The following is a 13109-nucleotide window of genomic DNA, read 5'->3' on the forward strand; positions in this document are numbered from 1 at the left end:
AAGAGGTGAGGACGAGGGGGGGGGGGGGGGGGGAGACAGGAGCCAGACAGAGAGACAAGAGAGGGAAGGAAGAGGTGAGGACGAGGGGGGGGGGGGGGAGACAGGAGCGAGACAGAGAGGGAAGGAAGAGGTGAGGACGAGGGGGGGGGGGGGAGACAGGAGCCAGACAGAGAGACAGAGAGGGAAGGAAGAGGTGAGGACGAGGGGGGGGGGGGGGAGACAGGAGCCAGACAGAGAGACAAGAGAGGGAAGGAAGAGGTGAGGACGAGGGGGGGGGGGGGGGGGAGGGGACAGGAGCGAGACAGAGAGTGGATAAAAGACAACAACAAAGCAGTGAATGTGAAAAGGGGAGAAGGGAGGAAGAGAGTGCGGGCAAAATGGAAAAGGGATAGAAAGCAAAAGATTGAAAACTCAAACAGGGACAAAGTTGTATCAAGCACCCCCACAACAAGAACAAACACAGCAAAGGGTAAAGGCAATATGGACAAGATGCAATAGCCGTGTGAAGAGAAGGGAACAGACAGAGAGACAGGAGTCCCTGGAGAGAGGCCATCTTTGACCAGGCAGACAACAAATTGTGTATCTGGAGGCAGGAGCGTGTGGACATTACCTGGAGACGGGACCTTTTCTATCAATACTGACTTATTTAAAACAAAACAAGACATCAGTTGATGTGAACGACATTGGCAAAGAGGGGTGGGAGGGGGGAGCTGGCAGCCTTCGGGTGGGGGGGGAAGTGGTCTGCTTCCATCGGAGCTTCCAGTCAGGGGGGGCGTAGGATCGAGCCGTCAGCATACCTGAGTCTGGATCCTATTCAGACCTCTGAACCAGAGGATCTGTCCCCTTCGCAGCTCCATCTCTGCGTGGTCAATCTCGTCGTTGTCCTCCATCAGCTCCCCCTCGGGAATATTGTCCTTGGTCGTCCCGTGACCGGCCTCCTTCAGGAACTTCAGCCGGCTGGTCGGGACTGAGGCGATCAGCTGCCGGAGTGGAGGCAGGAGAACAGTCAATGCAGATTGCAGGTTGCAGCGCGGAAACAGGCCCACACAGGTAGCACACAAAGCAGAGACATTGCACCAGTGCAACACTGTACCAGTGCAACACTGTACCAGTGCAACATTGCAACACTGTACCAGTGCAACACTGTACCAGTGCAACACTGCACCAGGTGCAACACTGTACCAGTGCAACACTCCACCAGTGCAACACTGCACCAGTGCAACATTGTAACATTGTACCAGGTGCAACATTGTGACAGTGCAACATTGTACCAGGTGCAACATTGTACCAGTGCAACACTGTACCAGTGCAACATTGCAACACTGTACCAGTGCAACACTGTACCAGTGCAACACAGCACCAGGTGCAACACTGTACCAGTGCAAACACTCCACCAGTGCAACACTGCACCAGTGCAACATTGTACCAGGTGCAACATTGTGACAGTGCAACATTGTACCAGGTGCAACATTGTACCAGGTGCAACATTGCATACATTGTACCAGGTGCAACATTGTACCAGGTGCAACATTGTACCAGGTGCAACATTGTACCAGTGCAACGCTGTACCAGGTGCAACGCTGTACCAGTGCAACATTGCAACACTGCACCAGTCAAACACTGTACCAGTGCAACACTGCACCAGTGCAACACTGTAACAGGTGCAACACTGTAGCAGGTGCAACATTGTAACAGGTGCAACATTGTACCAGTGCAACATTGTACCAGTGCAACATTGTACCAGGTGCAACATTGTAACAGGTGGCAACACTGTACCAGATGCAACATTGCAACAGTGTACCAGTGCAACATTGTAACAGTGCAACATTGTACCAGGTGCAACATTGTACCAGTGCAACATTGTACCAGTGCAACATTGTACCAGTGCAACATTGTACCAGGTGCAACATTGTAACAGGTGGCAACACTGTACCAGATGCAACATTGCAAACAGTGTACCAGGTGCAACATTGTACCAGTGCAACATTGTACCAGTGCAACATTGTATCAGTGCAACATTGTAACAGGCGCAACATTGTACCAGTGCAACATTGTACCAGGTGCAACATTGTACCAGTGCAACATTGTAAAAGGTGCAACATTGTACCAGTGCAACATTGTAACAGGTGCAACATTGTACCAGTGCAACGTTGTACCAGTGCAACATTGTACCAGTGCAACACTGTAACAGGTGCAACATTGTACCAGGTGCAACACTGTAACAGTGCATCATTGTACCAGGTGCAACACTGTAACGTTGCACCAGGTGGCAACACTGCATAATATAAACTGTTGAACGAACCTGTCCCACAAGAGTTCCCCGACTCCGATGAAGACGCACCACAGCCACTGGTGCAGAGTTAGTCCTGAGCAGCTGAAGGGCTTCCCACCGAGCTCCACAATCACGATCTGTAGCAACGGCAAAGTCAAACATTAGACACCCGCTTGATGGATGCGTGTCTCAGTCACAGAGAGATAGAGTGATGCAGTGTGGAAACAGGCCCTTCGGCCCAGCTTGCCCATGCTGACCAGCATGTCCCAGCTACACTAGTCCCACCTGCCTTCGCTTGGTCCACATCCCTCCAAACCTGTCCTGTCCATGTACCTGTCCAACTGCATTCACTCATTCATTCATTCATTCATTCAAATATCCATAATAATTGCCCGCAGACTGACACACAAAGTGCTGGAGTAACTCAGCGGGTCAGGCAGCATCTCTGGAGAGAAGGAATGGGCGACGTTTCGGGTCGAGACCCCTCTTCAGCCCCAAAACGTCACCCATTCCTTCTCTCCATAGATGCTGCCCGTCCCGCTGAGTTACTCCAGCACTTTGTGCCTATCTTCGGTGTTAAACTAAACACCAGCCTGTAGTGTTGCTTCTTGATTAGTGCAGGTGTCAGGGGTTATGGGGAGTAGGCAGGAGAATGGGGTTTGGAGGGAGAGATAGATCAGCCATGATTGAATGGTGGAGTAGACTGGATGGGCCGAATGGCCTAATTCTACTCCTATCACGAATGACCTTATGATCAAAGCCCAACGTGCCTCCATTACTCCAGCATTTGGTGCCTATCTTTTCGGTGTAAACCAGCACCTACAGTTCCTCCGTTCCTCCCCCTACACACCTGCCGTTCCTCCCCTACACACCTGCATTCCTCCCTGCACACCTGCCGTCCTCCGTGCACACCTGCCGTTCCTCCCCTACACACCTGCAGTATCTCTCTGCACACCTGCATTTCCTCCCTGCACACCTGCCGGTCCTGCCTGCACACCTGGCGTATCTACCTGCACACCTGGCGGGTCCTGCCTGCACACCTGCAGTATCTCCCTACACACCTGCAGTATCTCCCTGCACACCTACCATTCCTGCCTGCACACCTGCCGGTCCTGCCTGCACACCTGGCGTATCTACCTGCACACCTGCCGGTCCTGCCTGCACACCTGGCGTATCTGCCTGCACACCTGCGGTTCCTGCCTGCACACCCTGAAGCCAACACGGTACCTGGATGAGGAAGGTTCCAACCACGATGCTGCAGAAGATGGGGTTTCGGAAGATGGCCTCAAACACGTTGCGCTCCCCGTGGATTTTGCGGGCGTTGATCTCGTTGAAGAGCTGCATCATGACGAAGGTGTTGAAGACGATGGTGTAATGTTCCGTGGGCGGTGAATGGAGTGGGGTGTTCCTCCCACTGTCAATGTCAAAAAACTTCTCACCTGCCCAGAAAACAAAGGCCGCGTTAACCTCCGCCTCCATCGCCCTGCTGGGGTGTATAGTTTAGTTTAGTTCAGAGATACAGCGCGGAAACAGGCCCTTCGGCCCACCGGGTCCGCGCCGACCAGCGATCCCCGCACATTAACACTATCCTACACACACTAGGGACAGTTTTTACATTTATACCGAGCCAATTAACCTACAATCCTGTACGTCTTTGGAGTGTGGGAGGAAACCGAAGATCTCAGAGAAAACCCACGCAGGTCACGGGGAGAACGTACAAACTCCGTACAGACGGCGCCCGTAGTCGGGATCGAACCCGGGTCTCCGGCGCTGCATTCGCTGTAAGGCAGCAACTCTACCGCTGCGCCACCGTGCCGCACGTCTAATCCCCGAGATCGCCCCGCCAACCAGTTCCAACCGATATTCGTGCACAAAATCACGAGAGGAATGGATCGCGTAGACGGAGGGATTTGTCCAGAGATGTCGCCTGACCCGCTGAGTTACTCCAGCACTTTGTGTCTTTCTTTGTTATAAACCAGCATCTGCAGTTCCTCGTGTGTCTCACATACGTTACGGGGAGAAGGCAGGAGAATGGGGTTAGGATGGAGAGATAGATCAGCCACGATAGAATGGCGGAATAGACTTGACGGGCCGAATGGCCTAATTCTGCTCCTATCACTTATGACCTTATACCGGGCGGTGGTAGAGTTGCTGCCTCACAGCGCCGGAGACCCGGGTACCATCCCGACTACGGGCACCGTCTGTACGGAGTTTGTACGTTCTCCCCGTGACCTGCGTGGGTTTTCTCCGACATCTCCGGTTTCCTCCCACACTCCAAAGACGTGCGGGTTTGTAGGTTAATTGGCTTGGTATAAATGCAAATTGTCCCCAGTGTGTGTAGGATAGTGTTAGGTGTGCGGGGGATCGCTGGTCGGTGCAGACTCGGTGGGCCGAAGGGCCTGTTTCCACGCTGTATCTCTAAACGAAACTAAACTAATTTTCTCAGAACTGCAGTTGGAAAGACCCTGCAAGTGGAATCCAACATTTCTTCTTGCATTTAATTCTACCAAATTCATGAGAGGAATAGATCGGGTAGACGCACAGAATCTCTTGCCCAGAGTAGGGGAATCGAGGACCAGAGGACATGGGTTTACGGTGAAGGGGGGAAAGATTTAATAGGAACCCGAGGGGCAACGTTTTTCACACAAGGGTGGTGGGTGTGTGGAACGAGTTGCCGGAGGAGGTAGTTGAGGCTGGGACTACCACAACATTTAAGAGACAGTTAGACAGGGACATAGATAGGGCAGGTTTGGAGGGGTATGCAGGCGTGTGAGACTAGTGTCGCTTGGACGTTGGCTGGTGTGGGCACGTTGGGCCGAATGGCCTGTTTCCACGCCGTATCATTCTATGTATGTCCTGTTCATTATGAAGAGTCCAGTCAGCACATGGTACAGGTCCACCACCGAACTAAAACCGGGTGCTCCGGTTTCCTCCCACATCCCAAAGGACGTGCAGGTTCGTGGGTTAGTTGGCCTCTGGGAATGATCCCGAGTGTGTGTAGGATAGAAACTCGTGTGGTGGTGAGACTCGCTGGGACAAAGAGACTGTTTCCACGTTGCATCTCCAGACTAAACTAAACTACAGTCTCAACGTTTAAGGAACGGTTAGAAAGGTCCATGGATAGGTCAGGTTTGGAGGGTTATGGGCCAAACGCAGGCACGGGTTACTGATTGTGGATGATCAGCCATGATCACAATGAATGGCGGTGCTGGCTCGAAGGGCCGAGTGGCCTCCTCCTGCAACCTATTTTCTATGTTTCTATGAAGATGAAGGGGGGAGGCCATTTAGAACGGAGATGAGGAAAAACCTTTTTCAGTCAGAGAGTTGTGAATCTGTGGAATTCTCTTGCCTCAGAAGGCAGTGGAGGCCAATTCTCTGAATGCATTCAAGAGAGAGCTAGATAGAGCTCTTAAGGATAGAGGAGTCAGGGGGTATGGGGAGAAGGCAGGAACAGGGTACTGATTGAGAATGATCAGCCATGATCACATTGAATGGCGGTGTGTACAGGCTCGAAGGCCGAATGGCCTCCTCCTGCACCTATTGTCTGTTGTCTATTGTCTACGATTAAATAGAATGAAGCAGATCCCGATGACGAAGCTAGAACGTGACAACGAGACTGACCGGCAAAGAGGAGGGTGAAGATAATGGTGAGCTGGTAGACGCCATGGCCGAGGATGTTCTTCATCATGGTACGGGAGATGAGGGGCTTGTTCCTGCCGTATGGCTTGCGTAGCAGGAGGGACTCAGTCGGGGGTTCTGTCGCCAAGGCCAAGGAAGCAAAGGGTGTCCATGATCAGATTCACCCACAACATCTGGACCGCCTTCAGAGGAGAATCCTGGTGCAGAAAGCAAATCGGTAGTTTAGTTTAGAGAATACAGCACGAAAACAGGCCCTTCCCCCCCACCGACCCACCGACCCCGCGCACTAACACTACCCTACGCACGCTAGGGCAATTCCACACCCACGCCAAGCCGGTCTACCCACAAACCCGCACGTCTTTAGAGTGTGGGAGGAAACCGAAGATCTCGGAGAAAACCCTCGCAGGTCACGGGGAGAAGGTACAAACTCCGTACGGACGGTGCCCGCAGTCGGGATGGAACCCGGGTCTCCGGCGCTGTGAGGCGGCAACTCTACCGCTGCGCCGGCGTTGCCGTCCCGTACTATAACGTTAATCGGCACCAAAACCGCATCTAAAAGGGGCGGCACGGTGGCGCAGCGGTAGAGTTGCCGCCTTACAGCGAATGCAGCGCCTGAGACCCGGGTTCGATCCCGACTACGGGCGCCGTCTGTACGGAGTTTGTACGTTCTCCCCGTGACCTACGTGGGTTTTCTCCGGGTGCTTCAGTTTCCTCCCACACTCCAAAGATGTGCAGGTTTGTAGGTTAATTGGCTGGGCAAATGTAAAAAACAATTGTCCCTAGTGTGTGTAGGATAGTGTTAGTGTGTGGGGATCGTTGGGCGGCGCGGGTGTGGACTCGGTGGGCCGAAAGGCCTGTTTCCGCGCTGTATTTTTAATATTTAATAGTATATTTCCGAATAAGGGGGTAGGCCATTTAGAACTGAGACGAGGAAAACCTTTTTCAGTCAGAGAGTTGTGAATCTGTGGGATTCTCTGCCTCAGAAGGCAGTGGGAGGCCAATTCTCTGAATGTATTCAAGAGAGAGCTAGATAGAGCTCTTAAGGATAGCGGAGTCAGGGGGTATGGGGGAGAAGGCAGGAACGGGGGTACTGATTGAGAATGATCAGCCATGATCACATTGAATGGCGGTGCGTACAGGCTCGAAGGCGAATGGCCTCCTCCTGCACCTATTGTCTATTGTATCTCTAAATCTAAAAAATAAGACACTTAAATCACGATGTAACCGCGCCGCCCAGCGATCCCCGCACACTAACACTATCCTACACACACTAGGGACAATGTTTACATTTACACCAAGCCAATTAACCTACAAACCTGCACGTCTTTGGAGTGTGGGAGGAAACCGGAGCGCCCGGAGAAAAACCCACGCAAGTCACGGGGGGAACGTACAAACTCCGTGCAGACGGTGCCACCGTGGTGCTCCGGCACTTTTTCTACGTAGCCCGGCGCCTGCGGTTGATTGCGCGCCCCCCCCACGGCCCCCCCCTAGTGGGCGTACCTGTGTGATGCAGGCGCCGGTGAAGGCCACGGTCACGGCCACTACGTTGACTGTCAGTTGGAACTGCAGGAACTTGGAGATGCTGTCGTACACGTTACGGCCCCACATCACCGCCTTCACGATGCTGGTGAAGTTATCGTCCGTCAGGATGATGTCCGAGGCCTCCTTGGCTACGTCTGTCCCCGCGATCCCCTGTAGGAGCACAAACACAACGCGCGTCACACACTCCCCTCTCTCTCTCCCCCCTCTCTCTCTCCCCCCTCTCCCTCTCCCTCTCCTCCCTCTCTCTCCATCCTCTCTCTCTCTCTCTCCTCTCTCTCCCTCTTCATCCTCTCTCTCTCTCTCCCCCCTCCCTCTCTCTCTCCATCCTCTCTCTCCCCCCTCCCTCTCTCTCTCTCTCACCCCTCTCTCTCTCCCCCCTCTCCCTCTCTCTCTCCTCCCTCTCTCTCTCCCCCATCTCTCTCCCCCATCTCTCTCTCCCATCTCTCTCTCCCTCTCTTCATCCTCTCTCTCTCCCCCCTCCCTCTCTCTCTTCCCTCTCTCCCCCCTCTCTCTCTCCCCCCCTTCTCTCTCCCCCTCTCTCTCTCTCTCCATCCTCTCTCTCTCCCCTCTCTCTCTCTCCCCCCTCTCTCCACCCCCTCTCTCTCTCTCCCTCTCCCCTCTCCACCCCTCTCTCTCTCCCTCTCTCCATCCTCTCTCCTCTCCCCTCTCCCACCCCTCTCTCTCCCTCTCTCCATCCTCTCTCTCTCTCTCTCTCTCTCGCCCCCTCTCTCTCCCCTCTCTCTCTCCCCTGTCTCTCCCCTCTCTCTCTCTCCCCCCTTTCTCTCTGCCCCCTCTCTCTCTCTCCCCCCCTCATCGTCGCCTATTTCTTCTGTCCAGAGATGCTGCCTGACCCACTGAGTTACTTTTATACTATAATTTTATTCGTGTCGGAACGTATAAAAGTAGTAGGATCCAACTAGTTGACAACTGGCTGGAAGTTGCCTTTGGTTTTCTCCATGATAGTCTAGACCCATCACAGGACAGGTATGGAGGCTACAGAGAGGATGAGGGAGAGGTTTACCTGGATGCTGCCAGGATTGGAGGGGTGTAACTACATGGGCAGGTTGGACACACTTGGACTGGTTTCTCTGGAGCATCAGAGGGGGAGAGGAGACACGATAGACTTTACTTCTTTCAGTCAGAGAGTTGTGAATCTGTGGAATTCTCTGCCTCAGAGGGCAGTGGAGGCCAATTCTCTGAATGCATTCAAGAGAGAGCTGGATAGAGCTCTTAAGGATAGCGGAGTCAGGGGGTATGGGGAGAAGGCAGGAACGGGGTACTGATTGAGAATGATCAGCCATGATCACATTTATTCACAAAATGCTGGAGTAACTCAGCGGGTCAGGCAGCATCTCAGGAGAGAAGGAATGGGTGACGTTTCGGGTCGAGACCCTTCTTCAGATGCATCTACCAGCATCTGGTTATTTTCTTATATAGCCATGATCATATTGAATGGTGGTGCTGGCTCGAAGGGCCGAATGGCCTCCTCCTGCACCTATTGTCTATTTACTTTTAGAGATACAGCTTGGAAACAGGCCCTTCGGCCCACCGAGTCCGTGCCGACCAGCGATCGCCCATTCACACTAGTTCTACGTCATCCCACTTTCCCATCCACTCCATCACACAAACCAACCTCCCTTCCACTGACTCCATCTACACCTCACGCTGCCTCGGCAAGGCCAGCAGCATCATCAAGGACCAGTCTCACCCCCGGCCACTCCCTCTTCTCCCCTCTCCCATCGGGCAAGAGGTACAGAAGTGTGAAAACGCACACCTCCAGATTCAGGGACATTTTCTTCCCGGCTGTTATCAGACAACTGAACCGTCCTCTCGCCAACTAGAGAGCGGTCCTGACCTCCCATCTACCTCATTGGAGACCCTCGGACTATCCTTGATCGGACTTTGCTGGCTTTACCTCGCACTGAACGTTATTCCCTTTACCCTATATCTGTACGCTGTAAATGGATCGATTGTGTTGCATTTCCGCTGACTGATTAGCACACAACAAAAGCTTTTCACCTGCACCTCGGTGCACGATAAACTCAACGGGACTGCCCCTACACAACAGGGGCAATTTTATCGAACCCAATTAACCGACAAACCTGCGCGTCTTTCGAGTGTGTGAGGAAACTGGATCGCCCGGAGAAGACCCCACGCGGTCGGTCACGGGGCAAACATGCAAACTCCACACACAGACAGCAGCCGAGGCCAGGATTGAACCCGGGTCCCTGGCGCCGTGAGGCAGCGGCTCTACCCGCTGTGCCACCACCCTGCTCTGTCGGCAGTAACGCCACACTCACACTAAACAATAAACTTGCTGCTCTGCGCTTTGTTTATATTCAACACAACAACCCGAAGTTTCATCAACCCCTCGTGTGCGAGTGTACAATGCCTGAGCTATAATTAAATTAGAAACATAGAAAAAAACAGGCGCAGGAGGAGGCCATTCGGCCCTTCGAGGCAGCACCGCCATTCAATATGATCATGGCTGATCATTCTCAATCAGTACCCCGTTCCTGCCTTCTCCCCATACCCCCTGACTCCGCTATCCTTAAGAGCTCTATCTAGCTCTCTCTTGAATGCATTCAGAGAATTGGCCTCCACTGCCTTCTGAGGCAGAGAGTTCCACAGATCCTTCTGAGGCAGTGCATTCCTACACACACACGGGATAATTTACACCAAGACAATTAACCTACAAACCTGCACGCCTTTGGAGTGTGGGAGGAAACCGGATATCTTGCAGAAAGCCCACGTTAGATACAGCTCTTAGGGCTAGCGGAATCAAGGGGTATGGGGAGAAGGCAGGAACGGGGTAGTGATTGTGGATGATCAGCCACGATCGCAATGAATGGCGGTGCTGGCTGGAAGGGCCGAATGGCCTCCTCCTGCACCTATTGTTTTGTGCTGTCAAACTCCGTACAGACAGCACCGGCGGTCGGGATCGAACCCGGGGTCTCCGGCGCTGAGAGCGCTGGGAACAGAGCGAGAGGGGAAGGGGAGCGTACCATGGCGAAGCCGACGTCGGCCTTCTTCAGCGCCGGCCCATCGTTCGTCCCGTCTCCTGTCACGGCCACCACCTGTCGCGTCTCTCCGATGGTGCTGTCAATAATACCTGGTGCAACAAAACAACCCCGTGTTGAACTTTCCGTGGCGGATGCCCTTTCAATGGGAAGGCGTTGTCGTGTCCTCTGGACCTCAAACACATTGCTGCCTCATTTACTTTTTAATACACAATCAAATAAACATATGCAAAAACATGTTCCTTTCAAAACTCCACCCGACATTCCCGGAGGCTGTACATTCATTCAATACAAAACTTATACCAAGTTATCCACCACCATTTCCAAACTGCACACAGTTTACCAGGTGTGGTCTCACCTGGGCCCTGTACAACTGCAGTAGGGCCTCCCTGCTCCTATACTCAAATCCTCTCGCTATGAAGGCCTACATGCCATTAGCTTTCTTCACTGCCTGCTGTACTTGCATGCTGACTTTCTGTGGCTGATGTATAAGGACACCCAGATCTCGTTGCACCTCCCCTTTTCCTAATCTGACACCATTCAGATAATAATCTGCCTTTTGTTCTTGCCACCAAAGTGGATAACCTCACATTTATCCACCAGCATTGCCCCAGCATGTTGCATCTTTCTAAGATTTCGAGGGATATGGGCCACACGTAGGTGTGTGGGACTAGTGTAGATTGGGCATCTTGGTTGGCATGGGTAATCTGGGCCGAAGGGCCTGTTTCTGTGCTTGTGTGACTCTATGTCACGCACTCAAACCCTTCCCTTCCCCCATAGACTCCATCTACACCTCACGCTGATTGGCAAGGCCAGCAGCATCATCAAGGACCAGTCTCACCCCGGCCACTCCCTCTTCTCCCCTCTCCCATCGGGGCAAGAGGTACAGAAGTGTGAAAACGCACACCTCCAGATTCAGGGACAGTTTCTTCCCGGCTGTTATCAGGCAACTGAACCGTCCTCTCACCAACTAGAGAGCGGTCCTGCCCTCCCATCTACCTCACTGGAGACCCTCGGACTATCTCTGATCGGACTTTACCTTGCAGTCAACATTATTCCCTTTATCCCGTATCTATACACTGTGGACGGCTCGATTGTAATCGTGCGTTGTCTTCCCGCTGACTGGTTAGCACGCAGCACGAGCTTTTCACTGTACCTCGGTACCACTTTGGCGGCAAGAACAGGAAAGCAGAGTATTACCTGAATGGTGACCGATTGGGAGAAGGGGAGATGCAACGTGACCTGGGTGTCATGGTGCACCAGTCATTGAAAGCAAGCGTGCAGGTGCAGCAGGCAGTGAAGAAAGCGAATGGTATGTTGGCATTCATAGCAAGAGGATTTGAGTATAGGAGCAGGGAGGTTCTGCTGCAGTTGTACAGGGCCTTGGTGAGACCGCACCTGGAGTATTGTGTGCAGTTTTGGTCTCCTAACCTGAGGAAAGACGTTCTTGCCTTAGAGGGAGTACAGAGAAGGTTCACCAGATTGATCCCTGGGATGGCGGGACTTACATATGAGGAAAGACTGGATAGACTGGGCTTGTACTCGCTGGAATTTAGAAGACTGAGGGGGGATCTTATAGAAACATATAAAATTCTTAAGGGGTTGGAGAGGCTAGATGCGGGAAGATTGTTCCCGATGTTGGGGGAGTCCAGAACCAGGGGTCACAGCTTAAGGATAAGGGGGAAGTCTTTTAGGACCGAGATGAGAAAACATTTCTTCACACAGAGAGTGGTGAGTCTGTGGAATTCTCTGCCACAGAAGGTAGTTGAGGCCAGTTGATTGGCTATATTTAAGAGGGAGTTAGATGTGACCCTTTTTGCTAAAGGGATCAGGGGGTATGGAGAGAAGGCAGGTACAGGCTACTGAGCTGGATGATCAGCCATGATCATATTGAATGGCGGTGCAGGCTCGAAGGGCCGAATGGCCTACTGCTGCACCTATTTTCTATGTTTTTATGTTTCTATGGTACACGTGACAAATAAACTAAACTCAGAAATCTCATGCACGAAACTCAACTCAAACTCAGAGGGCGGTCAGAAACTTGGACTCAGCGGGACAGGCAGCTTCCCTGGAGGGAAGGAATGGGTGACGTTTCGGGTCGAGACCTTTCTTCAGACCGATGTCAGGGGAGGGGGCGGGACAAAGGTCACCCGTTCCTTCTCTCCAGGGATGCTGCCTGACCCGCTGAGTTGCTCCAGCGTTTTGCTTCTACCTTCGATTTGTCTGCAGTTCCTTCCTGCAGAAACAGTGAGTGTTTCACTCGAGCAGTCGGAGGATCTTTCATCCACCACCTCTCTCAAAGCCAGGCATAATCTGAATTACAATCCAAAATAGAAACGGCAACCTTCGCACTGCACATCCAGTTACAGATCAGCAGGAAGCAAAACCGTGGCGTCAATAAACAATGCTTCTTTAGAATATCTGATATATTGATCTGAGAGAAGTCAACGCGATCTCACGGAGGCGCACAAAACCACGAGAGGAATAAACCGGGTAAATGCATACCTTTTATGTCTGTTTATGTATGTGCTGTTTATGTTTGTGTGCCATTCATTGTATGTTCGTTTCTTAGTACCTGCACTGATGTACAGCACTTTGGTCAACGTGGGTTGTTTTTAAATGTGCTATACAAATAA

At 52.4% G+C, this 13109-nt stretch overlaps 1 protein-coding gene across 1 annotated transcript in view; it reads right to left on the reverse strand.

The window, feature by feature from the left end:
* Nucleotides 1-13109, reverse strand: part of LOC144605242 (plasma membrane calcium-transporting ATPase 1-like) — an 87057-nt gene that overhangs the window by 6863 nt on the left and 67085 nt on the right. The window contains 7 exon segments of the mRNA XM_078420338.1: nucleotides 798-985; nucleotides 2307-2409; nucleotides 3500-3711; nucleotides 5894-6050; nucleotides 6052-6108; nucleotides 7412-7603; nucleotides 10459-10565. Of these exon segments, the coding sequence (XP_078276464.1) occupies nucleotides 798-985; nucleotides 2307-2409; nucleotides 3500-3711; nucleotides 5894-6050; nucleotides 6052-6108; nucleotides 7412-7603; nucleotides 10459-10565 (1016 nt within the window).

Source organism: Rhinoraja longicauda, chromosome 24 (genome assembly GCF_053455715.1).
Source record: "Rhinoraja longicauda isolate Sanriku21f chromosome 24, sRhiLon1.1, whole genome shotgun sequence".
NCBI classification, from domain to species: Eukaryota; Metazoa; Chordata; class Chondrichthyes; order Rajiformes; family Arhynchobatidae; genus Rhinoraja; species Rhinoraja longicauda.